The 23,729-nt window shown below is 35.9% G+C and overlaps 4 protein-coding genes across 4 annotated transcripts; 1 reads left to right on the top strand and 3 right to left on the bottom strand.

The window, feature by feature from the left end:
• Positions 1 to 2,811: 2,811 nt before the first annotated feature.
• LOC110752829 (uncharacterized) lies at positions 2,812 to 3,931 on the bottom strand. Its single transcript, XM_021953565.2, has one exon. The coding sequence runs from the start codon at positions 3,769 to 3,771 to the stop codon at positions 3,157 to 3,159; it is 615 nt and encodes a 204-aa protein (XP_021809257.1). The 5' UTR covers positions 3,772 to 3,931; the 3' UTR covers positions 2,812 to 3,156.
• A 2,039-nt stretch (positions 3,932 to 5,970) lies between these two features.
• On the bottom strand, positions 5,971 to 11,194 carry LOC110752822 (condensin complex subunit 2-like). The gene is made up of 13 exons (XM_021953555.2): positions 10,876 to 11,194; positions 10,285 to 10,386; positions 10,069 to 10,186; positions 9,833 to 9,906; positions 9,692 to 9,752; positions 9,404 to 9,604; positions 9,020 to 9,303; positions 8,724 to 8,871; positions 8,387 to 8,637; positions 7,787 to 7,817; positions 7,240 to 7,385; positions 6,663 to 6,773; positions 5,971 to 6,417 (listed from the first exon to the last, which is right to left on the bottom strand). The coding sequence occupies exons 1-13, from the start codon at positions 11,092 to 11,094 to the stop codon at positions 6,193 to 6,195; spliced, it is 1,971 nt and encodes a 656-aa protein (XP_021809247.1). The 5' UTR covers positions 11,095 to 11,194; the 3' UTR covers positions 5,971 to 6,192.
• A 140-nt stretch (positions 11,195 to 11,334) lies between these two features.
• LOC110752856 (prohibitin-1, mitochondrial-like) lies at positions 11,335 to 15,370 on the top strand. The gene is made up of 6 exons (XM_021953603.2): positions 11,335 to 11,494; positions 12,296 to 12,480; positions 13,079 to 13,195; positions 13,643 to 13,813; positions 14,605 to 14,817; positions 14,948 to 15,370. The coding sequence occupies exons 2-6, from the start codon at positions 12,307 to 12,309 to the stop codon at positions 15,122 to 15,124; spliced, it is 852 nt and encodes a 283-aa protein (XP_021809295.1). The 5' UTR covers positions 11,335 to 11,494; positions 12,296 to 12,306; the 3' UTR covers positions 15,125 to 15,370.
• Positions 15,371 to 15,983: 613 nt separating this feature from the next.
• On the bottom strand, positions 15,984 to 19,832 carry LOC110752845 (uncharacterized). The gene is made up of 5 exons (XM_021953593.2): positions 19,548 to 19,832; positions 18,932 to 19,088; positions 17,971 to 18,021; positions 16,499 to 16,591; positions 15,984 to 16,365 (listed from the first exon to the last, which is right to left on the bottom strand). Exons 1-5 carry the CDS (start codon positions 19,688 to 19,690, stop codon positions 16,306 to 16,308), a joined length of 504 nt encoding a protein of 167 aa, XP_021809285.1. The 5' UTR covers positions 19,691 to 19,832; the 3' UTR covers positions 15,984 to 16,305.
• Positions 19,833 to 23,729: the final 3,897 nt, after the last annotated feature.

Here is a 23,729-nt window from a genome sequence, read left to right as displayed (position 1 = left end):
AGAAAATCAATTTCATTAAGACATCAAGAAAACATTAGAAGATGTGACGGCTTCTTGCGTGTCATTTTCATGATCAATTAATTTAAGAATTTGTTACATTAGTAAAAATATTGTCTTATTCATTTTCGAAGTTGAATCCATTGCTTATGTTTTTTCAGCTTATATATATATTTTTTTTTCCCCAAAAGAAAGCTTATATATATATATATATATATATATATATGTACGAATAAATTTTGTTGTTTAATCAACTAGGTCTTCAGCTGGATGTGGTTTTAACCATAATGAATTCAGGAGTGGCGGCTCTTAGCAAGTGCAAGGTGAGCACTTGCACATGGCCCCACCTTTAAGAAGGCCCCATCAGCCACATGATATATTAATATAATAACATTGGTTTTTCTTATGTAACATGGAGCGGGGGGGGGAAATTCAAGAACGATCGTTTAGGTTAACTGTCGACTGTCGATATACCCTTAAACTCGTACGCTATCAATTTACATCCTCAATTTTTGTTTTTGGAAAATTAAGTACACAAACTAATTTTTATTGCCAATTCCCCTTACCGTTTAAGTCTCTACAATTCATCTAATTTATCGTTAAATGTGATGGCAATCTGGTTATTTTATATGTTAAAATAATTAAATACTATAAAATAAAATAATCTATAATCTAAAATAAATAAATAAAACCATTTTAATAAACAGAGGGGCCACCCACTCCACCTATGTCGGATTCCGGAACACTTTCTAGTACCTATTTTAGTGCCCGTCTAAACAAGCCGAAACACTTCCAGGACCTATTAATTCCACTTTAAGTAAAGACCTCCAAACTCCAATCCTTGCAATACATCAAAACTTGCAATGAACCAAGGAGCCATTGAAGATAACCGAAGCACTCCCTAAGGCTTAAGCTCTTTTGGAGTGATTTGGGGCCTGGTTCTTGAACTCAGGCACATGATCAGCAGCCCATATTCATTTGGAGCTGACGGAATAAAAAGACTACAACAATAATAATACATACATATTGGGCTTTACTTTGCACATTTTAGGAGGGATGAGAATCGAACTTAGGACTTCGAGTGCAGGGTTAAATGCTAATTTCCAATAGGCTTTAACATAAGACAAATACATATTAAATGCAACCAAACAACACATATTATGAAAATAAAAAATACATTCAATAACAGAATTGAAAATGCACCTATTTTAATGTTTATTTTCATTGATGCCCATCAACTAAATTTATAAAGAATTGGACCTTTTTTTTTAATAGAGAATAATTTGACTTTTTCGGACTCTTACATGTTAGACTATATTTAAAACCAGTCAAATATATGATTTGCTTTTTCCTTTATCCCAAAAACCAACTTGGACTAAAAACCAACTTGGACTACAGCCCATTGTAGCCCTTAAAGTGGTTCCGCCCGAAGCATAATATTTTATTGGTTCCCCAAAAAAAATGATCATATACCATATCATGCATATCTTCGACTATTCCCTGGAATTATAATATGTATCTGCTTCTTTGGCCTTATATTATATATACCAAGTTCGTAACTTGTACAACTTTTAAGCACATATAAGATGTCAAACCAGAACCTTGGATGAGGATATTATTTGTTAGGTAGGAGCATGATGTAATATTTTGGCAAACTCTCAAGCACAAGAAAAGTATCATCTATGATTCGTGCATGTATCCAATCCAAAGGTTCATATATATGACCAAATCCGTAGGGGTCTTGGTTTAGTCATATTTAGGTTGAGTGTGCATTTACACATTTGATTTTTCCACATCTCCCAAAGTAAAGTTCCAAATATTTGACCTAAATTTCCAAATGCATAGAAATGGTTTTGGGTTGAGTTTGATAATCCCAAATGGTCGCATGTAAAATGGTCCATTACATGCGTAAAAGAGAGAGAGATCTTTAGGACCATGTGGTTAATCGCATATTCAAAGGACGAATATTGTTCTTCTAATATTGTTCTCTCACTTACCACCACACAAACATAGAGATAGAAAGAGAAAAAGGGGTTCAACTTTTTATATAACCTAGAAAGGGAAATAAGATACAAAAAGATAAAATCTTTACAAAACTTGGGCACCAAGCTCACAGTCCAAGAGCAGGTGGAGACAGTACCTTCTTTTTGAGAGATAGCATGGAAAATGATCAGTCTTTTTTGACGAAAACAGTATTATTAAACATTTTAATTACTTTTGGTTGCCTCTTTTTTCTTCTTCTTTGGCTGGAATGTACCATTGCCTGTCAAAAACCATGATTCTTCCAAGAAATATGCGTTTGATTTTTTTTTCATTTTATACGAGCGATATTGGGGTTTTCTCACACTGCAAATGTGCCTTGGAAATTCAAACACACTATTGGTCTGCAAGTTAATTTTTCACTGAGGCTAGATCCGTTTACATTTTTTTTCTTAAAATTGCCTATGTGCGCCAGGCTAAGTATTAAGTAATAGCCACAACAACAAAATGACCTCCTCTGATCACACACTAGTTATGTTTTTATCCCTTCTTCTAAAACGAATTCAAGTTTTTATTCTTTTGAATGATGCAAGTTTAAGGTAGAATAGATAGATATGGCCCAATATTTGCTCATTGCTATTTATCATATTGTGCCTGTTTGGCATTCACTTGCACGCAAACAAATTTTCAGATGGTGGAAATAATGTTCGATTATGGTAAATGATGCCACTCAGGCAACAGTACCTGCAAACTTCCAGCTTGCAAGAAGAAAAATTACCAGTTTATAATTATTTTCGGTATAAATGTAGCAAAATAAATAAAAGAAAGTTCATCAACCATAAACTAAAATATTTTTATAGATTTGCTGAATGATGGAGATTTAGTACAAGGAATTGTTTTTAAGTGTTTAATATCTTAATTTGTCTGCAATGCCTGACTAGACTAATCCCCACCACTGTTGTAAAAACAGGGATACTGTGTATATGGTTCTGTACAAACCCAAATTAATGGAAGGAAGAACCATGAGTTGAATTACATATGGTTTCCCTCTGACCAATCATAATCGCCCAAAACCAATGATCTAGGCGATTAAATATGATATAAACAATTATAAGATATAAAGCACACAGAGAGAGAGAGAGAGAGAGAGAGAGAGAGAGAGAGAGAGAGCAAAGTTTATTAGAAGGCTTTGTGATAAAAGTCATGAATCTTCTTCCATGAGTCTTCCCTTTGCATCTTCAACTGCTTGTAGAAGTTCCCAATAAAGGTCTCAGCTTTGGTAAAAAGCTCTTGCCCACTAATTTCCCCCACTACTTCTTCTTCTTCCTCCTCCATTTCATGTTTTCCCTCAATTACCTCATGATCTCCTTGATCAGCCTCACTACCCCCTATGAAGAAAAGGCTAGGCATAGAAGGACATTTCTTGACACTGTCTATTTTCACAGTGCCAGCAATCTTCTCTGATCTAGATTTTTCAACAACCTTTGCCTTCTTTTCAGAAAATTTCTGGGAAGATCCAGAACCTCCCCTTTTATCTTCATCACTATCGGCAACAACCCTTTTATCAGAGGAGGCTAATTCTGAAGCCATAACCAGAGGTTTGTCTTTGTCATGATCTGAAGGGTTGGAAAAGGCAGAGAGAAGGCCGGCTTGTGCTCCGAGGGCAATAATGAGGAGGTTGGTGATGATGTAGAGATAAGGAGGTCTGACCGATGAGGATAATAGAGGTGCAATGATTAGAAGAATGGCAAGAAGAGAAAGAACTAGAATCTGAGGTTTTTCAACTTTGTTCATGGCTTCTGTAAGGACTGAAAAGGTGGTGAGGAGGAATAGGAATGAATGAGAGGAATGAGAGGAACGAGAGGAATGGGGTTTGTAGTGGTAGAAACCAAGTAAAGCCTGTGGACATATTTATAGAAGGAAAGATAGAGATACGTAACTTGTCGTGCTAATAGGATCATGGCTGCAGAATAATATATATTAGTCAAAAAAGTACAAAACAATTTCATAGGAAACCAGTGCCGGAATCACAGTACAATTTTATCTCTTCATGCATGTCGTCATTTTCATCATCCTTTAATCTAAGCTGTCACTCAAATTATACAGTTGCATAATTTGAATTCACTGTGCATCAATTAGGATGAGGTTCGAAAGAGGCTTGTAGTTAGTGTTTAATTTAAAAGCATTCAACGTTGCATTCTAGGTCATGCGTTGGATTACCCCATTCCCTAATGTTGCTTGCTTTTAATAATAATAATAAATAAATAAAAACTAATAACATATTTCATAGGAACATTTTAATAAGATTTGGGTTATCACCAACGAGGTCGAGCCGAGTTAAAAAGGGTATCGACTTACAGACCAATTGTCTTAAGTTCAAACCCCATAACACCGTAATAGTGTGTGTATGTAATGAACCCTCTAGTTCATACTGTAGTTTAGACTATTGCTTGTTAAAGCTATACTAACCGCCTGAAAATCAACTCAATATTATCATGAAAATTGAGTTGTGGCAAGCAAACACAACAGAAGATGCAAATGGGAGAGAAATCTGAACACAATTGGACAATGGTTGATAAGGTCGGTGAAAGCATATTCTTTAATTGCTTTCATTTGCTCCTTTTGTTTCTAAAGGATTACCAGGCTCTTGCCACCGTTTCTACAGCTTCAGCCTTTTTTGGAGTCTGATATTTCTCTCCTCTCCTGATTTTGGACCCTTTGAGAATCCACCAGAGTCCCACTTGAAGTACTAGTGCGCTTGTAGTGAGTGGTCCCCTCCACTTTTAAGGCCCACATTAGCCTCTCGCAATCAAAATAAAATGACCTCACTTTTTAACCCTTTTTTTTTCTTTTTTTTATTATTTGTTATTGTTTATTTCTAGTTGTCAAAGCATATTTGTAATTACTTTCTTTCTAAATATACATGTATCACATTTATTTATTACATTATATTATTGACGTGTCTTTAATTAAAGTGAAATCTGCTTATATAAATGAGTTTCATTTCTATAAAAAGTGTGACGTGATCACCGATAAATAAATGTCTAGTAAAGCAATACCTTTCAACTAATACAGAAATTGATTTCAAAATTATGACCATCTCATCCTAGGATTCACCTCTCCCCCTCTCTCTCTCTCTCTAATGTCCTCAAATTCCTAGCTTCCTGTCCCTTGAAAGAGAATTCATAAATTAAAGGCTTCCAGAGAAAATGGATAAGGAAAAGGATGCATGCATGCACATGATTTTACTGTTCAAACTTTCTATTTGGCACCCCTGTCGCCAAGAACAAAGATATAGCAACCCTTTGCCATCTTCAGGATAAGTTTATCCACAATCTGTCAAAAGTGTTTTGTCACCTCTTGAATTATCTGTAATCTTAATGGTTTAATGGTTCAGAAAACACTGATCCACATCAATTATATTCTGTAGGCAGACAATTAGGGGACCCACATCAGATAGCCTACATAATGGAGACAAAAATCCACCCAAAATAACCAAACGAAAAGTCTCCCCGACGTTCCTTCTTTGAGTCTCTTTTGCCTAGTTTAGTTATCTAATCTAATCTTCTATCTTTCCTTCTCACTTTCTAGGTTATAAGATTCACTTTTCCTAGGAATAGATCAGCTGCTTGAAATAGAAATCTCAAAAACAACAAACCAAAAAGCAATGCTCAACGTGCGTTGTACCAACAAATTAGATACTCCCTTATCCTTTTAATCCAACTAAGGGCCAGATAATTGACAGTTTCTTTCTTCTATGTATCTTTTTTTTCCCAAGAATTATGGTAACTTGTACTGGGGGGAAATTGCTTTTGAGCTGAGTGCAGTGAAAAATAGCTACATTGCATATAATTGGTCCCATGAATGAAACTACAGTCCCGTCTCACCTTGCATACCTTCTCAAATTCAATAATTGACAAAATGGTTTGCAGTTTGTTAAACTAGAAGCGAACGTACATCGGGAACTAGTATTTCATATCATAATTCACAAAAGACACAATGAACAACATATAGGGACGCTGGATTAAGCTTAAGGCAATGTTGGGGGCATGCACAAAATCAACACACCATCATGCGACAAAAGATGAGAATCAAGGCAACTGAAATAGACTTACATTTCTTTGAGCAATGCTCAATAGGCCCTAGCGACTTGCATGTGGTGAAGGCATAGTAGCTTGAAATATCCACATATCAAAATGTACACTACATCTTTGGCTACGATGAAGGCTGTTCCACCCCATCTGAGTTTAAACGAGACGGAAGATGAATGCTCAAGTCGTCTAAACTTGGGCAGTCATGTATGCTTAACCCATACTCATTAGCCAAATGCAAAAGGCAGATGAAACACAAATGGGGCGAGATATCCTCAGGCACCGCAGCTCGGCAGTTGACGGGAAAGGTGACCAGGATATGCTTGAAGGATATGGTGTCTTTCAATTCCTTTTGTAGGTAAAATAGTATTCAGAATGAATGGAAAACATCTATAGTAGATAAAATATGAAAACATATACTGAGAGCTAGCAAAGAGATACTAAAGTTATCATATTGGTGGAAGGATCAGGCAACCAACTTCCTATGAACTTAGATTTCTTGAATTAGTAGAATGATTGACCATTAGAACAGTTTTTCATAAGAACGTTAAAAACAAAAAATGAATCCCACACATACAAACAGAATATGCTTACTGCTGAAGGAACTTCCGCAGATTCTTGCATATGACCCCACAGAGTTTCCTTCAATGCATGAACATCAACTCGTTTTGAAGTTCTATCGTACTGCACTTCAATTTTGCTTACCTGAAATGTCAAAAGTCACAACTCAAGGCGAGCATCACTAGCACAGCTTCATGAAGTAATTTGTCTGGTGACAGTCTTTAACCAACAATTCCTATTGCAGATCCACAACTCAAGACGAGCATCATTAAAAATTCATGTGGACTATGTCTTTTAAAAAACTTTGTAATGAAGAAATATACTGCCCTGTTTCAGGTAACAAAGCAAATGTATACCAAGGAAAAGCAACAAAGAATGAACAAAACATAACATACGAAGTAGATGTACCCCAAATTTTCCAAACCAATTTCAATGGAAAACTTTCAACCCTGTAGCTCCTTTTAAAGAAAATCTCTTCAGTTTTTCTTATTAATAATTGCAGCTTAGCATCCTAAAGTCTACATTTCACCCAATCAATTCGAACATGCACCCAAATTAGAACCGGGATAGATTTATTATGTTCACGAAATAAAAAAGAAAAATAGGAAACCTGACGACGTTGAGAGACAAGTGTGTCCGCGTCTTCCACATTGCTATGAACACATCCATCACCATATTGGCCACTAGACACACTCTCGTTGTCCCATGATGGAAATGCTTCATCAAAATTATTACTTTGTTCCCACAAGTTATAATCTGAAGAATAAAAACAAGAGAGTCATCCTTGCATTCTATTTATATCTTCTTCCCATATTTTTCCTCAAGGTACTTTCCAAGATATCATAGAAGAGGGGAAGAGGGCGAAGATATTAAACTTTTTTGTCCTAAATTTAAATAAGATTGCTATCATAAGCCAAAAGAAAAACAAGGACCATAAAAATAAAAAAAAATAAAAAAAGTGCCTCATGATGATAAATAGACTTATGAAACAGGATGGAAGTTTAGACTGAGATAGAGAAAGACTCAATACATATGTTTGTAAAAAAAAATTCATAAGGAAAGTGAGTATACAAAAAAATGGTTTTAAAAGGAAAAGAAAATTATAGCTGATCGATATAAAATTAGGTGAGAACATATGCCAAGGAAGAAGCTGCTACCTGTATGATGTCGTCTTCTCTTCCCAAAGAACTACAATCAAAATTGAAATTTTACCATTAGCCAGAACCAACAACATAAGGGTTAAGAAATTTCTAAAAATGTAGGCAGGAACATGAGAAGACTTGTCCAAAGCCAAATATTAAGTCTACAACTTGGACAGACTAACCATTTGCATCTTTTCGACTGGACAAGACCATTGTCTGATTTCAGGACAAATAAAAGATCAGGCTAACCTAGGCTCAGCTCATACCAAAGCCAGGCCTTACTACTAAATGAAATCAAGCATGTACACAACCAGAATCCAGTAAGTGGAGTTGGGCAAGCACAACAATATTCAATGCAGTAGCATGTTAAGCTACACTCTACCATTCGTTTTTATTTCAACTAACAAACTTCATTTTGTGGATAGTGAATATGTTTCCATCACAAACTCAGACCATAGCTTATCTTTCTTGTACGTGTGCTGAACTTAAACCCCGAATTGGGACCCTATACTTGGAGTGAGATCATGATCATGCAAGAACCCCATCTTATCATGCAAAACTTTATCAAGAATAAGTATATTTTTCTTTTCTAGGACACAGAGAATTCTATATTACCAGAACATCTGGAAGGAGAAACAACTTGGCAAGATCCTCAGGTTGATAATGGCAATCTTCTGGAAGCCTGTTACTACATGGTACTGTATTTGCAGGTAGGAGTAAAGACTTGGAATTTTTTGGGGGAGCAAAGATGTCTGTAAATTCTTTGTATAGAGATGTTGTGAAATCAAGGTCGACCTCCTTATGGTCCTTTTTCTTTGTTCTCTTAGTAGTTGGTTTGCTTTGAGTCGCAGGAGCTTCCTCTGAACCTACAGAATAGATACCAAAGAAATCAAAATCAAGGTTTAGCCACAACAGAGCAAACTGATAAAGTAATTTCCTTGGTAATACCAACCCTTAGGCCTCCAATATTTCCAGTGATCAGGACCAGCCCATGCATTTTTCTTTGAATTCAATCCCAAGCCTTGAAACAAAAACGCGGAAACTCTCTCAAATCTGTCACCTACATCAGCTTCATATGACGTACCAGAGTTATTATTATCCTGCACAAATTTAGAAAATTTATTCCATATATCTTTTTCATTCAGCATGGATACATAAAGAAAACTAGAGATTGTTGAAGGAGACATGTTATGTGACAAGCAATTTATCAAGGTCTAAATTACTTCTGCATATAGCCATGACAAGTACCTCATGACGACTTTGGAATGTAGGATCTCCAAAACTTCTATTCTCATGATCAACACCTATATCATCAACATGATCAATGGTCCATGTGTCATAATTCCCAGATGAAATGTCCCACTCAACTTCTTTATCATCAAAGCCATCCATTTTGAGATCTGAATTTTGGCCTATATTAAAATCTTGTGATGACCGCTGATTATTTTCTTCAAATTGGCAAAGTATCTCCTTGAGAGTAGGAGAAATTTCATTCTTTGCAAGCATGTTCACTACCATCTCCTGAATAGATTCTACATAGAAACCAAAAAACATGGTTAAAAGAGAAGAGCACCGAAAAGTGGGGAGGGTGCTTGGGGCAAATCAAACAAGAGAGATTCTAATCTCGTACACCTTTGGCAAAAGAGAGATCAATCAAATCTGAGGGATTACTATGCAATGAACGTGATCTGCACATCCCTGGAACTTCGTAAGAATCAAAAATCACCTGGCATCCTCCATATACTCCAAGGTTATTTAATAGCAGACCCTTGGCTCCACCTTCATCACACTGTGCAGATGATTGGTGATATAGAGGATCGACCGTGAATGCAACTAAAATCGACAAAATAGATCAAATTAGAAATTTAAAAAGCTTAAGATGATAATGACCAAAATGGCTAGCCTATGTTGTGAAGTTACCATCAAACTTCTTTACGTTCAGAGCTTCAAAGGAGGATTCCAGTGTCGACAGTGGTGATATCTGTTCAAACCACATCCATTACTTTGCACTTGCCATCAAATTTTCTAATACAGTATAATTAAAAAAATAAAAATCCATACCTTCCTCAACAACTCTTTCTTAGACTGACCCCTACCCTGCTCGTTGTTGACATTGTCATACCCCCTAGTAGTTTCTGTCAGTCACCAAAGCCCTTGATTAGGAAACTGACCAAAATCAAAGAAGCACTGAACCTCCAAGCTACGAAATCCCAAAACTGCCTGAATTAAAGAGAAATATACCAAACCCATCACACAAAAACAATTACAAGCCTAAGCCAATGTCTAAAGGCACCAACCTTGTTCGTCTTCCAGACTGGCTCGATTCATCCCACTTAGGACCTTATATGCCTCAGCATGCACTGAATCCACCCTCAACGCATAAATTTTCACCCCTGCTTCCAGTGTGCAACTTGCCTAGTCACTCAAAATTAATAATAATAATATCCCTATAAGTACAGAAACCCCAACAATATCTCCAACACCAACCAATTTTCAGAATAAGTGCTCCGAACCTTCTGGAAATTAGTCTCTGTGTCATTTTCGGCTTCAACTTTAATAATCTCGCTAAGATGATCTATAAGCTTAAGCTCCCACGTGTTCTTCTGGTTTATTTTCTAGAATACAGAAAGGAAAAAACACAAAACAAATCACAATATACTCAAATAAATAAGAAAGAGCAACTCCGCATGGGAGTATAAAATTTGTCAGGCAGCTAAGAAAACTTTGGACAACAAAAGAAAGTGAATGAGCCTCATGTACTGTTCTTTTTTTCTTTAGCAAAGAAAAAACTGAGAAAGCAATCCAATTAAGCATAACTTTTAAGTATACGTTTATTATGCCATGTCCTAAATAAGACACTTCAACATTCAAAAAGGAAAGAAAGAACTAACTCTCGTTCACTTTCCTTTCCAGCATTTTCTCCGCAACCAAACACAGCCTAATAAATTAAGTACTAAATAATAGCAATAATAAATTACAGATAGTGCATTATAGAAAGCACTGTTGAAGAAACTACAAAGCATATTATTCAAAATAAACAGCAACACATATTTATATATATGCATAGATAAACAGCGAGAGAGTGTGTGTGGGTATGTACGGACATTTTCGCTGGCGAGTTTGATGCAGTTCTGGAAGAGGTCGATAATCTGTTCTCTACTGAGACAAGGATCGCTAGGCGGAGAAGAAGGAGTGGAAACTGTAGCCGCTTTGCGACGATTGGCGGCGGCGCGTGCGGCGCGTGCCTGGGCGCGTTCGAGCTGGTCGTCATTGGAGCCCAGAACGAATAGCGGACTGGTCGGTGACTGGGGACGGTTCGCCATGGAAGCTCTATTCCTTAACGCTGTAGACGGTTTTGTACTGTCGACATGAGAGAGAGAGCAGGAGGAGAGGAGAATTTGAAAAGAGGGAAAATGGTGGTTACGTTTTGGGTTCGTAATATAAAACGGTGGCGTTTTGCTCCATAGTTCTGATCCCAAGAATAATGACGACGTACCGTTTTCTCAGTTCCCGCCACCGTGGACAAGTGAATTGATATACGATATGTCGTTTCCTCCTGGAACTCCAACCCCTTCCTCACGCAAATGCCTTCCGCATTTCTTGCTTTTATTGTTGTGAGCTTTATAGGCATAAACCCTAAACCCTTTCCCTACATCGCATTTTATTGACAACTATCAGATTCTCGTGTATTCATCTTCCTTCCCTCCTTTTCTGTTTTTCCAGGTTTTGATCTCTACTCATTCTTCATTTATACATTTTTGTGTTATTTTGTGTTCGGCTGGTAAGAAATTTATTTAAGCAAACGAAAGAAAAAAGAAAGTTTAGTGCAAATTCGACAATTTGGATCTTAGTTTTTCTTGCTTACACGTTCTGGGTTTACTGTCTAGGGGACAAAATTTGTGATTTTCAAGTTGGGTTCATTTTCTATTCCGATGTTTCTCCAATTTTCTTGTTTATAAATTACTATGTTATGTTTGGCGGCTGAGAAAATTTGAGGAAAAGGAAGAAATAAGAATGCCTTCCTTTTCCTTATTCGTTTTTGTTCATTTTAGTTTAGTTTGGTGAAATCCATATACGAGATTCACAATGTGGGGCTCATTTTTTGCTGTATTTGGACTTTTTCACTTTTCTGCGCTGTGCCCCTTTCTGGTTGCACAGAAACTTTTGGAAAGTGAGAACCAATTTCTTTATCAAGCTTACTTGAGTGCCGGTTCTCCATCTGTGGAAGTTGAAACAACTCTGATTGCCAATTTCTTTTGTTTTTTGTTTCTCATTTGTCTCAGAAACCAAGAGCAAATAGAACCGATGAGAATATGCTTGTGTTTCTTTTCTAGTCGTGTTTATGTAGTGTTTCTTTCATAATATACCTTGCACCATGCTTTCTCCTTTTGATCTCCATATTTCTGTTCATCAATGAACATCTAGCTTACTCCTGCAATTTCTGCCTCTCGTTTGTAGCAAGAGGAAGAATTGAATGATTTAATTTGATTTTCTAACGTTGGCATTTAACTTGTACACACTCAGCATTCACAAATATGAATATGAAAAATATGAAAGTTCCCAAAGTGCCTGGTCGTGGGATTGCTACTTTGCTTACAGTGGGAGTTGTTGGTACTCTTGGTATATATGGAATTAACAATAGTCTCTACAATGTCGAAGGAGGGCATCGGGCCATTGTGTTCAATCGTCTTGTTGGTATCAAAGACAAGGTTAATACTTTCCTCAAACTCTTGTACTTAGGAAATATGTACATTTGTTCGTAATTCTTTTCCTTAAGAATAGCAGATCTGTAGTCAGACATGACTTTAGGGTCCTCATAAATTTCCCATTTTCTATTGTTGACACATGAAAGAATTAAACTTTTGTCATCAAGACCATTTGGCATCAATTGAGGCTAGAAATAGGAAGAACTACTTATTTAGCCTATGACTTGCCAGAGAATGGAGTTATTTGTTTTAAGTTTAGATGATTCGCAACATATAGGTAGTTTTAAAAAGTGGTTGATGAACACGTTTGTCATGACCTAAGGAAGCATTCCTATATTTTAAAAGGGCTAGTCAATAATGAGATTCCTTATAACCCCTTATATAGCTCACGTTGAGACAACCTATGTGGGATTCAGCACACCATTGCACAACACATAGAAGCCAAAGTGGAATATCACAATACTGTAGATTTAACAATTTTGTTCTATATTTGTGTGCCTTCCATAATTATTCCTGTAGTATGTATTTTCCTTCTTTTTTTTCTAAATTCTGTATCTACTGTGTCAATACTATACAATATACTTACCTCTTAAAATTGCAGGTTTATCCTGAAGGGACACACCTGATAATCCCATGGTTTGAGAGGCCAGTCATCTATGATGTCCGTGCACGACCACATCTTGTGGAGAGTACTTCTGGAAGCCGTGACCTCCAGATGGTATGTAGATTTCTTATTTCTGTTCCATAAAAATTGTGGTTAATGCCTGAAATGATGTTTATTTGACTAATCTCTTTGTCAAAACCAATGGGCACTTACCTTGGACTCCTCATGTGTGTTTTGCATTATATGGTGTTTATTATTCTCCCCATCAGATCTCAACAGTTTCAGAATTCTTAGGAAATCTTGATGTTCTTAACTCCCACTCCCACCTGTATGTTCGGCACCCATTTTTCCTCTTGCTACTGATTTTGTTTGTGTTAAACTGTTATCTTCTGTCGCATATAGGCGAACCTGTTCTACCCATGTAGATTTCCAGTGAAGTGTCTATAATGTTGGTTACAATGCATAGGTTAAAGGGGGACAGTTATAGTTAATTTTGTGGAAAATGAAATTTTTCTGATTTTTTTTTTGTACATTAATATGTTTTTTGGTGTTTCTTTACAGGTGAAAATAGCACTTCGAGTTCTGACCCGCCCTGTGCCAGACCAGTTACCTACAGTTTATCGAACTCTTGGGGAGAACTATAATGAGAGGGTCCTGCCTTCAATTATCCATGAAACTTTGAAAGCTGTTGTTGCACAGTATAATGCCAGTCAACTCATTACTCAGAGAGAGGTAAGCAGAAGGCTTATAATTATCTTTTAGCTATAATTAGAATTGTGTTTTGTTTTGTTTGTTTTGTTTGATTTTTCTTGTCATTGTTCATTATTTCAATTTGTTTTCTTGGTTCCCTTCTCACCTTTCTCTCTCCCACAACTCTGTATTGGGTTTTCTTGTTTACATTTTAGGTAATGAAATGTGGTTTGCTTACAATTATGTGTTTTTCAGCAGGTTGTAAATATATGAGATTTTAACTCAAGAAAACAAGCTTAACAGCTCAATTTACCGGGGGAATTAATGAATTATACTGCTAACGTACCAAATTGTTTAAAACCAGAAAGAGAAAAAAATGAAATACTTGATTAATTTGGTAATCAGCAGAAAGCTTTTCTAAAAAGTGAAATTTTGCTTTGCAAACCAGTACCCTTTTTTTTCAAAATCAACATATTTATAAGTGAAATCCATGTATAGTAATAATTACAAGTGCTTTCGACTTGATGTGCAAGTTTTAAGCTCTTGGTTTCATCCTTCTCAGCTAAAGTTAAAAGTTCAGTAGCTAGAGGGAAGTTTTTCTTGGATTATTGCGCTTTGTAAGTGATTCATTATTTCTGATTTGACTAAAATAGTTTATTTCCACAATTCAAATCCATTGAAGGGTCTGGTATTATCTGAGGCATAAGTTGAAGATATTATTTCACTCCTTTCTGACAAAGTTTGTACACTTTAGTTGTGTATATTATCTAAGGGATAAGTTGAAGATGGTATTCCAGGTGACACTGACTGACTGAATTCTTTTTATTTTGTAGGCTGTTAGTAGGGAAATAAGGAAAATTTTGACAGAGAGGGCAGCATATTTCAATATCGCAATGGATGATGTGTCGATTACTAGCGTGACTTTTGGAAAGGAGTTTATGATTGCAATTGAAGCCAAACAGGTGGCTGCACAAGAAGCTGAGAGGGCTAAGTTTGTTGTGGATAAAGCTGAACAAGACAAGAAAAGTGCTGTTATCAGAGCAGAGGTAATTCCTCCAATTGATCATTATTTTTATTTAGAGCTTTCGGAACGTCTTTATTTCTCCTTAATTTTGGTTGAGCAGTTCTCCTCTTTTGAATTAAATGTCTGACTCTTTTTGTTGCCCTTTTCTCCAGGGTGAAGCCACAAGTGCCAAGCTCATTGGTGAAGCCATTGCCAACAATCCGGCATTTATCACTCTCAGGAAGATTGAGGCTGCAAGAGAAATTGCGCAAGTTATCTCCAATTCATCAAACAAGGTTTTCTTGAACTCCGAAGATCTTTTGTTAAACCTTCAGGAGATGAATCTGTAGTTAAGTGAGGAAAGGAGAGCAAAAACTCAGCGGTGAACATGGTAGGCTTGAACTTATAATAATCCCCCCTTCGCTTTGTTTATAAATTTGTTTTACTGAGGAGATATATCACAAACTCAGCGGTGAACAAATTAGACGGTTGTTTTGTGATGTAATGGATTTGTGAAACAAAGGAATTCCAAATATTTCAACTGTTTCGACCAAAAAATAGAAATATTTCAGCTGTTTATTACTTTTTTTAATTAATATGCTCGAGTTTCCTGGCTTTTACTTTCTTGACAAAAGCAGCAATCGATGTTGTGCTGTGTATGCTCTTTTATATTTGATGTTCATGGTTTCCATCGGAAGTAAATTGTCCATAGCCCTAATGCCAATGTGGGGCATGGTCTTCCTTTGGGACTTCATCACTAGGAGTTTGTTCCTGACTATCGTGCTAGCATTTTGTTGGATGATGAGTTGGGAGGGCCCATGATAGGGCTGTGCCTGTTTAATCTTTTCTCCTCCTTGGCTTTGGCCTCCTAGTAACGAAAAAGAAAATTGTCCATGGCCTTGTTTGTGGGGTAAAAATTCTACAAGGTAGGGAGGGTGAACTAAAGTGACTTATGTCAATGTTGAGGTGGCTGCTAAGTAGAGTATTAATCTCTGCATTTGATGCATTTGAGGTCTTAAGTTCGATTCTACCATTCCCAATATCGCTTGTATTCATTTAGAATTTAAAAAAATTTAAATTTTGTTAGACGGGCATTGCTTGGCGGAATTTCGAATGGAAGAAGCATCGAAAAACAAATAATCCAAGCCATGATGATCTTTGGAGATTGGAGGTTGCCCTGACATTTGACATAAATTAAAAAGTAAAAACTTTTAAAAGAAGAGGATGACTTGACTGAATTGGTAAAGATCATATCCAGACTGCCAAAAATAATACAAAAACACAATCATCTTTATGTACTTGGGATGAACAATCTATAGCCAAGTGTTCAAAGGCATTAGAACACACTTTTTTACGTTTTTACAGTTGAATTCTGATTACAAACTTGCCATACTTTTTTTTCGGTCAATCCTTTTTACTGTTGACGGGGGAAAAATTGTTGAGAAACCTTCCGTGGAAACGCTTGCAATGACCTTTAGAGCCCATGATTCACTCTTTAAGTCAGAGAATAATCTAATTAACCATCTGCTAGCTAACTGGAACTTCTCATGAGGGAAGCTACTATACATCCCAACATTGCACCTGCAAGAACCTGCAGCCACATCAATGGAAACAAAACAGAGATGCAAGTTATGATCATATATTCTCAAGTTTCTGACCATTAATGTCGTTGTCATTTTGTAACCATTGCATGAATGAAAATGAACATGTAAAATGCGACAAACCTGCAAAGGAGTATGACCAAGTGAATCGCGTAGAGGTCTAACACTAGAAACTGGGTGTTCTGGAGGTAGCTCGCATACTATTTGATTTAATAACTGCAATAAGCATCATAATGTGTTGCATTAGAAATTATAATTATAATAAAACAAGCACAAGCACAAAGCATACAGTTCCAATTACACAAGTTACCTAAAAAAAAGTAAACAGTTAATAACCACCACAACAAAATTACTATCTAAAAGAAGGAAATATAACCAAGGTATTTGAATAAAAAATGAAGATTCATAACTTCAAAGATATGACGTACTTATTGAAAACCACTAGTCCGGCCTCCCCCTGTCTAGAATTCAGATAAAGTTTACACTTTGGACACATAGCAACACACAACCAAGACATAATGGACACATCATTATATGGCTGTTTTTCCCCCTCTAACATAAGAGTGCCTATGCAATACATGTGTACATATATGGATAAACAAAATAAGTCAAATATAACTTCAAAAATTTTAGGGCAAGAAGAAAAAAATATCACATTTTCTGCATGTGTTCACATGTGCAGCATGTTTGTGTTCTGTGGCACTGCCTTGTCCATGTGTCAGTACCATGTCCATCAAGAATTTTGCACAAGAATCATATCCAGGAGAAAGCCTATTTAAAAATGAGTATGATGGGATTTGAATGGCTGTATCGCTATTTAGGCATATACTGCAATCCTAAATAGATACAAAAACCTCTCCTTCCTAGTTGCACATATTTAATCACATACATACGCAACCCAATATAAGTCAGTATTCCCTTATAATTGATAGATCATTAGACTGACATAAACTCTAATGGCAACATTGCCTCTAATCTTTGGCCATCATAATAATACATGTCTATATTTCACCCTTAGATTCAGGCAGCAGTTGTGTATCAGACTTACAGCTGGGGAAGTTTCTTAGGCCCTAATTACACTGTAATATTGATAAAAGTGTTGCCAAAACTCCAACGTGACAAGCCTTAAAAAGATAAGAAAATGTTACAGAAAACAATGCTTGAATAATAATAAATTCTTGAGAATTTCGCCCTTAGATTCAGGATGTATGCATGTCCAGTCATACAGCTTGTATTGTAATATTGACAAAGGTGTTGTCAACAGTCTAGCTTGATACATTACAAAGAGCAGTAACTTCAGAGGAAATGTTGCAGAAAAACAATACACAATTAGCAATTACTAGCACTCAAATAGAAATGAATATTTTAAAAGATTTATAGAGAACAATTATCACATAGCATCTACGAAAAATAAAATATAAGAAACCCTAAGCTTCCAGCGAAAAAGGAAGCATATATTCACTCAGTATGATCCCCTTATCCCCAAGCTTATTTGACAAACTTCGCAAAACAACCCCCATACATTAGATAGTACAATTGTATGTGCGCTGTCAAGTGTCAACAGGGCATATATACTAGGGAAAAAAAATTCTTACTTCAGCTTGACGACCAGCATGGAGTCTTACACCAGTAGCATCATACATGACCTGCAAGAAACAGTCATTTTAACTACAGGCAACCCAAATCCATGAGAAATCGTGGATGGTTTGTAAAACTATGGACAGTAACAGAAACCAAACTGAGAATGATGTAATACAAATTTAAAAAAATGATCATTTGTCACATTTTTATTAAGTATAAGTAACACAAAAAGTTGAAAGCTGAGGATATAGGCATGATCTTCGTAAATTATAATTAGCTGAGATTGTAGTTTCCATGTTTCATCTTTGTTTGAGGTCACTTACCTTAACAATTTCACCTAGAGTAATTTATGTACCAAGGGTTTCTAGGCTACAAATATAACTGTTCAAACATCATCTTATGAAGGGAAAGACTCATATTTTCTCAGGGGGAAGAAACTAGTGAGCGCATTTAGATTTTGAAGTAGACATAGTTAAATTATAAGCGATAAGAAAATGCCAGTAAAAGGCATCATTATATCTTTACATTTATATTATTCACTTGATGGTGCACAAATGTGTCAAAGGTCAACCTTTTTGGAATGGATTTTTTCTTCTCTTCAACTAAATAAGCTTTTTTGGTCCAAGTGCAGTTGATTAAGTTGTACAGAACTAAGATAAATGATTCTATGTAATTGATAGACACTCCAATCACAAACGGAAAGTTGATGATGAACGAACAAGGCTTAATCCTCTTACGGAAGTATGATGAATGACTGTGTGCAGTCATAAACGGGCAACTGAAGTTTCAGAGTATGACATTACATAGAAGAACTCCAGATATTTAATCAATCGAGAGTGTAACAAGCTTAAAACAAGCAAGTAAACGGAATTTTGACATTATGTTGAGATTTTACATCCCAATAGAAAGCCTTTATACATGAGCATGCATGCCTACACAAAAAGAATGAACAAGACCTGGTTAAGAGTTACATACAACACATGCCAAAACCACTGCAATGGCAAAGGCCGATCCTCCAGTTCCTTCCTGGAAACCAATAGCAACTGCCAGAGCTGTCACAGTAGCTGAATGCGATGAGGGCATTCCTCCTGACCCAAGCATCCTTCTAGAGTCCCATCTTTTCTCTTTGTACCTGCACGTCTACGAGTAAATATTTGAAAAACTGAGAAAACAACAAAATTTATAATAAAAAAAAGCCAAAATGGTGAAAAGAAAATGGCTTAACAAAGAGACAAATAAATTAACAAATACCAAATGGTGAATGTAATGTGAAGGCAAAAACATTTTTCGGCTACTGCCAAAATGGTGCATGTAAATTAACGTCATCATCCAATTCACTCAAACCATCACATAATTTCACAAAACGAAAAGGACCCATTATCACCCATCAAGAAAATTGCCTAAAAATGCCAAATAACAAATCAATGAACTTTTCCTTACACGTTTAGAAGCCGAGAAAATAGAAGAAAAAAATAAAGATGTCATAAATCTACAAACTTAAACTTGACCCAGATACAGCCAGACATAGAATTACAAGTTACACAGAGAGAGAGAGAGAGAGAGAGAGAGAGAGAGAGAGAGAGAATATTACCAGGTGGTGAAGAGCTTGAGAAACTGAGCGAGAGCGAAGGAGAGGAAGGCAGAGAGGAGAGGAAGATTAGAGGGAATGATGGAGGTCTGTGATGATGTAGATCCATTCGATGAGGCATCAGCGGCCGTGATCACCTCGTCCATGGAAGCACCAATTACCTGAGTCAGGGGGAGAAGAAGAGAAGAGAAGAGAAGAGATAGATGCAAAAATAAAAACAAAAAGGGAAAATAAATGAAACCGCGTGGTTGCGTTTCGTAGCCAAACTTTGTTTTTTCTTTTCTTTTTTAAATTGTTTCCGACTCTATCCATAATTCTACTTTGCACCCTTTCACACCTACAAATATTATATAAATTCAGAAATTGTAATCTTTCTCGAAACCCAACCCATAGACGGTACACCCCAACTATTTGATGATCTTGTTTAGTATTTGATTCCAACGTTGGGTAGTAGAAGTGTTTGCTAAGAAACTTTGTGTATGCCCAAGTTGTATTTGAAATGAAAGGCCACAATTGAATGCTTTCAAGAGGGTTATGTTGACAATAATAATGTTAAGATGCAATCAAGAGAAATAAGTGGCTAGACAAAAAAATTTGGTGTCCTTGGAGCTTATTAACAGAAAATTAGACGGAAATTAGATGGAAATGGATAGAGGTGGTACATTAACACCAAATGAAAAGTTTGGGTGTCAAATTATTAATCGGTATTGTTAAACGAACCGTAAAATTAACTGAGTATATCCTATATGATCTAAGTACATCTTAATATTTAATTCAAAATGTAAAATTAACTATGTACACCCTATTTAACTAGCCAAAATACCCCTGATACACCCTAATTCACTCTATCACACAACATTAGATTTGAAAATAATCAAAGAACTTGAGGCTTATTTAAACGAAATCAATTTCAAATCATTTAAGAGCGCAAAGAAAGAAGGAAATGGAACGGAAGTTATGCTTGAAGACGAGTCAGGTGGTGATAGTGATCTTCATTCCATTGAATTAAACATGGACAATACCAACATGATCTACAAGTGGAGTTACGCTTGTGGAGATGATACTGAATATGACTTGAAAAGGTCTTCTATTGATAAACAATTTAAAGGAAGAAGATCTCTCTCTTAAAAATAAAAAAAATAAAAATCAGTGGGAAAGCATATGTTTAAACAAAAATTCCAATGGAATTGATCGGGATTTTGGCATAAAAAAGTCAAGGACATTCAAATGGGAATCATATGGAAAAATCCGAGCTTGTCCCTCAAACTCAAGCACAAGAATATAAAGCTAAAACCAAGAAAAATGGATCTACCGAGGGTAAATTAAAGTTGAATATGGTGAGTAGGGTGTACTTATTAAAATTAAATTTGTTTCACAATTCAATATATCCTTTTTCGTCATTATGTATTAGGGTAAATTAGTAATTCAATAAATAGTTTGGTAATAGAGTGTACTTAGTTAATTTTAGGGTTCGTTTAACAACACCCTTATTAATTCTTGGTGGTAATTACACATGCATGCTTAATAATTTAGATAGCATTTATGCAATTTTCTCAAAATAAAAAACTATTCTTCTTCTTCTGCAAAGGACCTATTAGTGTAGTGGTTTAGAGCAACTGCTCTCTCGGGAAATATCCTAGGTTTGAGTCCTAACATCTGTGTATTGTATGTAGATTTAGTATATTATCGTCGCTTTCAATAGAAAATATCCTTTATTTAAAAAAACCTATTCTTCTACTCCCTTAATCACCGGGGCTAGTCTCAAGGGCTAGTTAGGAAAGAAAACTACCTCAAACGAGAATGGGTTTTACATGGCTGTCCAATCCAAGATAAAATTGGGCCTAAACCTTATGCCTTGGATTGGATATAACATGTTTCAAACAATAAAAATGCTTAGCTCTCTCAGGAATTAGAAATTATAGAATATTACGGGTATGTTTACGTGGTATATTTTGTATACGCATTATAATATGGGTGAATGACATGGTTTATTTTCCATATTTTTAAAAGAATAGTATCAATAAATATCCACTTATATTAGTTACATACCGATCGATAAATTTAGTCAATTCAACGTAATTAATGTCCACCCTAGATATATGGATAAAAAAGAAGACACATGTGTCATAATACTAGCAAATTGGTAACAACGCATTGCGGTATATCACACTTAAAAATTTCTCAATGAACTAGAACTCGGATGAGAGGCCCCACACAGTTCTACTTTATGGTCCCCACTCATGTGAGCAGGATAATGGATAAGATATCGTCCCAAGGAGAGACTGGGGCATGTCCTTCAATTTGGAGGCCTCCGATTTGGTTGTTACTTTGTTTGAAGGGGGGACAGCATTGTGGCAGGGTACATGTCACATGAGGTGCTGTTTGGTTTACTCTTTAGGCATGTGTGTGAGCAGCAAGCAAAGTAGCACATGATTCGAAAAAATGAGGAAAATTTTCTCACACATAACCGCGACGGTATAAATTTTCTCACACACAATCGCAACTGTATAAGATATTTAATTGAAATTGTTCTTGATCCCGTTGTACTTGAAATGCCGACCCCAAAACATTGGATAATGTTTCACACTGTTGTAAATCTAGTACCATCGGAATTTTAACCAGTTGGTCCCATGTTCCATTTCCAAATTCAAATTTGAGTATATAGGAGCTTGGGTACCAATACACCTAATAACATGTTTTTTTAATTATAAAATTATAGGATTGCATTCATAATTCAGCTATAAAAGTCACTGCACACAAAAGGTCATTACAGTAACAGAGCGGTCTAATATCAAAATTAAAACAATATGGTGTGGTTGATCCTATATCCACTTCTTCTCTTTTTCATTTTCGAATCCTCTGATTTATAACTTATGTCGTTCCAAATAAGTGTACGTGTAATAAATTACTAACATATCAAATCATGAATCATGAATCTCAAATATGTGATAAATAAATATAAAAAAAGAAGTGATTAATCCATGATGTAGCCCCAAAAAGCGAAAAAAGCAAAAAGCCAAAAATCTACTAACAGGATGTTGAGGTAGGTTGGGCTCCTAAATACCTGAAAAGAATCCCAGAAGATGAATGGTAGATATCAAATTGTAAGTCTTTCTCACCAGAGTGTAGGTGGACCGTGGACAAAGCCCATATGCAGCAGCATAATCCAGAATGATTCCCTCCGTAGATTCGTAATCGTGAACTTTTCCAAATCAAACCTCGTCTTCTTGCTTTCTCTCTCCTGGTGGACCCCACCCTACTTCTTATAATGTTCACACTTGATCCAATTTTATAATGATAAAAGCCACGGCCTAGTAAAATCACTGTCGTCCAATTATGAACGGACAAGGTTACAGGTTACAAGTCACAGCCCACGTGTTTGTTTGTTTGCAGGACTAGAATATTCATGATTTACTATTTAGGGGATAAGTGGGTCCCTGAGTAGGATTAATTATATTATAATTATTTTTTATGATTCAGATTCACAACAGCAGACGTAGGTGCCCTAGGAAATTTCGGGGGTGCAGTGAGAATTTTCGTTCAAAGGGTGGGGATGGTGAGAGTTGGCACATATTTTTTGGTCTTTTCGGTTTGGGAAATTTCCTAAGCTGGATTTTAGCGTTATGGGTTTGAATTTGAAAAAGGTGGGTTAGTTGGGTCCATTTGAAGAAAATTTCGCATACAAATTAGGTTGCATACAAAGCTAAAATTAAGTTGCATACAAGCTACAAATAAAAACTAAAATAGTAAAAGGATAAAATAAAATAGTAAATAAAGAGAAAAAAATAAAATATACATGTCAAAATTTTCAGTAAACATACAACTAGTTGAGTATAAATTTGGTATGGAAAAAATTACCTTTTATTTAAAATTAGAAAACAAAAGCCCTTCAATAGTTCATTTAAGAATAGAAAATGACACATAAATGGCTCTGGCGCATAATTTATATTTTCTCGAAAGTTATATATAGGAGAGGGGAGTTTCTCACCTACAAGCACACAACTAAGAGGCCATGGAGGTTTCAACGTGAGACCTCTGGTTTTCAAGTCAACATCCTTTTTTCACTAGGCTAGACCGCGTTAGCAATGCATAGAAATTCTTAGGTTAAAAAAAAGAAAAATTTATATAGAATTTTCCTGGTGTGATCAAACAAACAATTTTGGTAATTCGATTTTAAGCAAGAAA

The sequence above is a fragment of the Prunus avium genome, chromosome 4 (assembly GCF_965620075.1).
Source record: "Prunus avium chromosome 4, drPruAviu1.hap1.1, whole genome shotgun sequence".
In the NCBI taxonomy this organism is placed as follows: domain Eukaryota; kingdom Viridiplantae; phylum Streptophyta; class Magnoliopsida; order Rosales; family Rosaceae; genus Prunus; species Prunus avium.
Note: the sequence above shows the minus strand (reverse complement) of the source record. Positions and strands in the feature narration are given on the sequence as shown.

Excerpts from the sequence above, each read along its gene's own strand:
- LOC110752829 (XM_021953565.2), bottom strand. The coding sequence starts at position 3,771 with ATGAACAAAGTTGAAAAACCTCAGATTCTAGTTCTTTCTCTTCTTGCC.
- LOC110752822 (XM_021953555.2), bottom strand. The coding sequence starts at position 11,094 with ATGGCGAACCGTCCCCAGTCACCGACCAGTCCGCTATTCGTTCTGGGC. Across the intron at positions 9,605-9,691 it reads GAACGTAAAGAAGTTTGATG|TTGCATTCACGGTCGATCCT; the intron begins GTAACTTCACAA and ends TGTCGATTTTAG. Across the intron at positions 6,774-7,239 it reads TTGTCTCTCAACGTCGTCAG|GTAAGCAAAATTGAAGTGCA; the intron begins GTTTCCTATTTT and ends TTGACATTTCAG.
- LOC110752856 (XM_021953603.2), top strand. The coding sequence starts at position 12,307 with ATGAATATGAAAAATATGAAAGTTCCCAAAGTGCCTGGTCGTGGGATT. Across the intron at positions 12,481-13,078 it reads TTGTTGGTATCAAAGACAAG|GTTTATCCTGAAGGGACACA; the intron begins GTTAATACTTTC and ends TTAAAATTGCAG. Across the intron at positions 14,818-14,947 it reads GTGCTGTTATCAGAGCAGAG|GGTGAAGCCACAAGTGCCAA; the intron begins GTAATTCCTCCA and ends CCTTTTCTCCAG.
- LOC110752845 (XM_021953593.2), bottom strand. The coding sequence starts at position 19,690 with ATGGACGAGGTGATCACGGCCGCTGATGCCTCATCGAATGGATCTACA. Across the intron at positions 16,592-17,970 it reads ATGCTGGTCGTCAAGCTGAA|TTATTAAATCAAATAGTATG; the intron begins GTAAGAATTTTT and ends TGCTTATTGCAG. Across the intron at positions 16,366-16,498 it reads TTGGTCATACTCCTTTGCAG|GTTCTTGCAGGTGCAATGTT; the intron begins GTTTGTCGCATT and ends ATGTGGCTGCAG.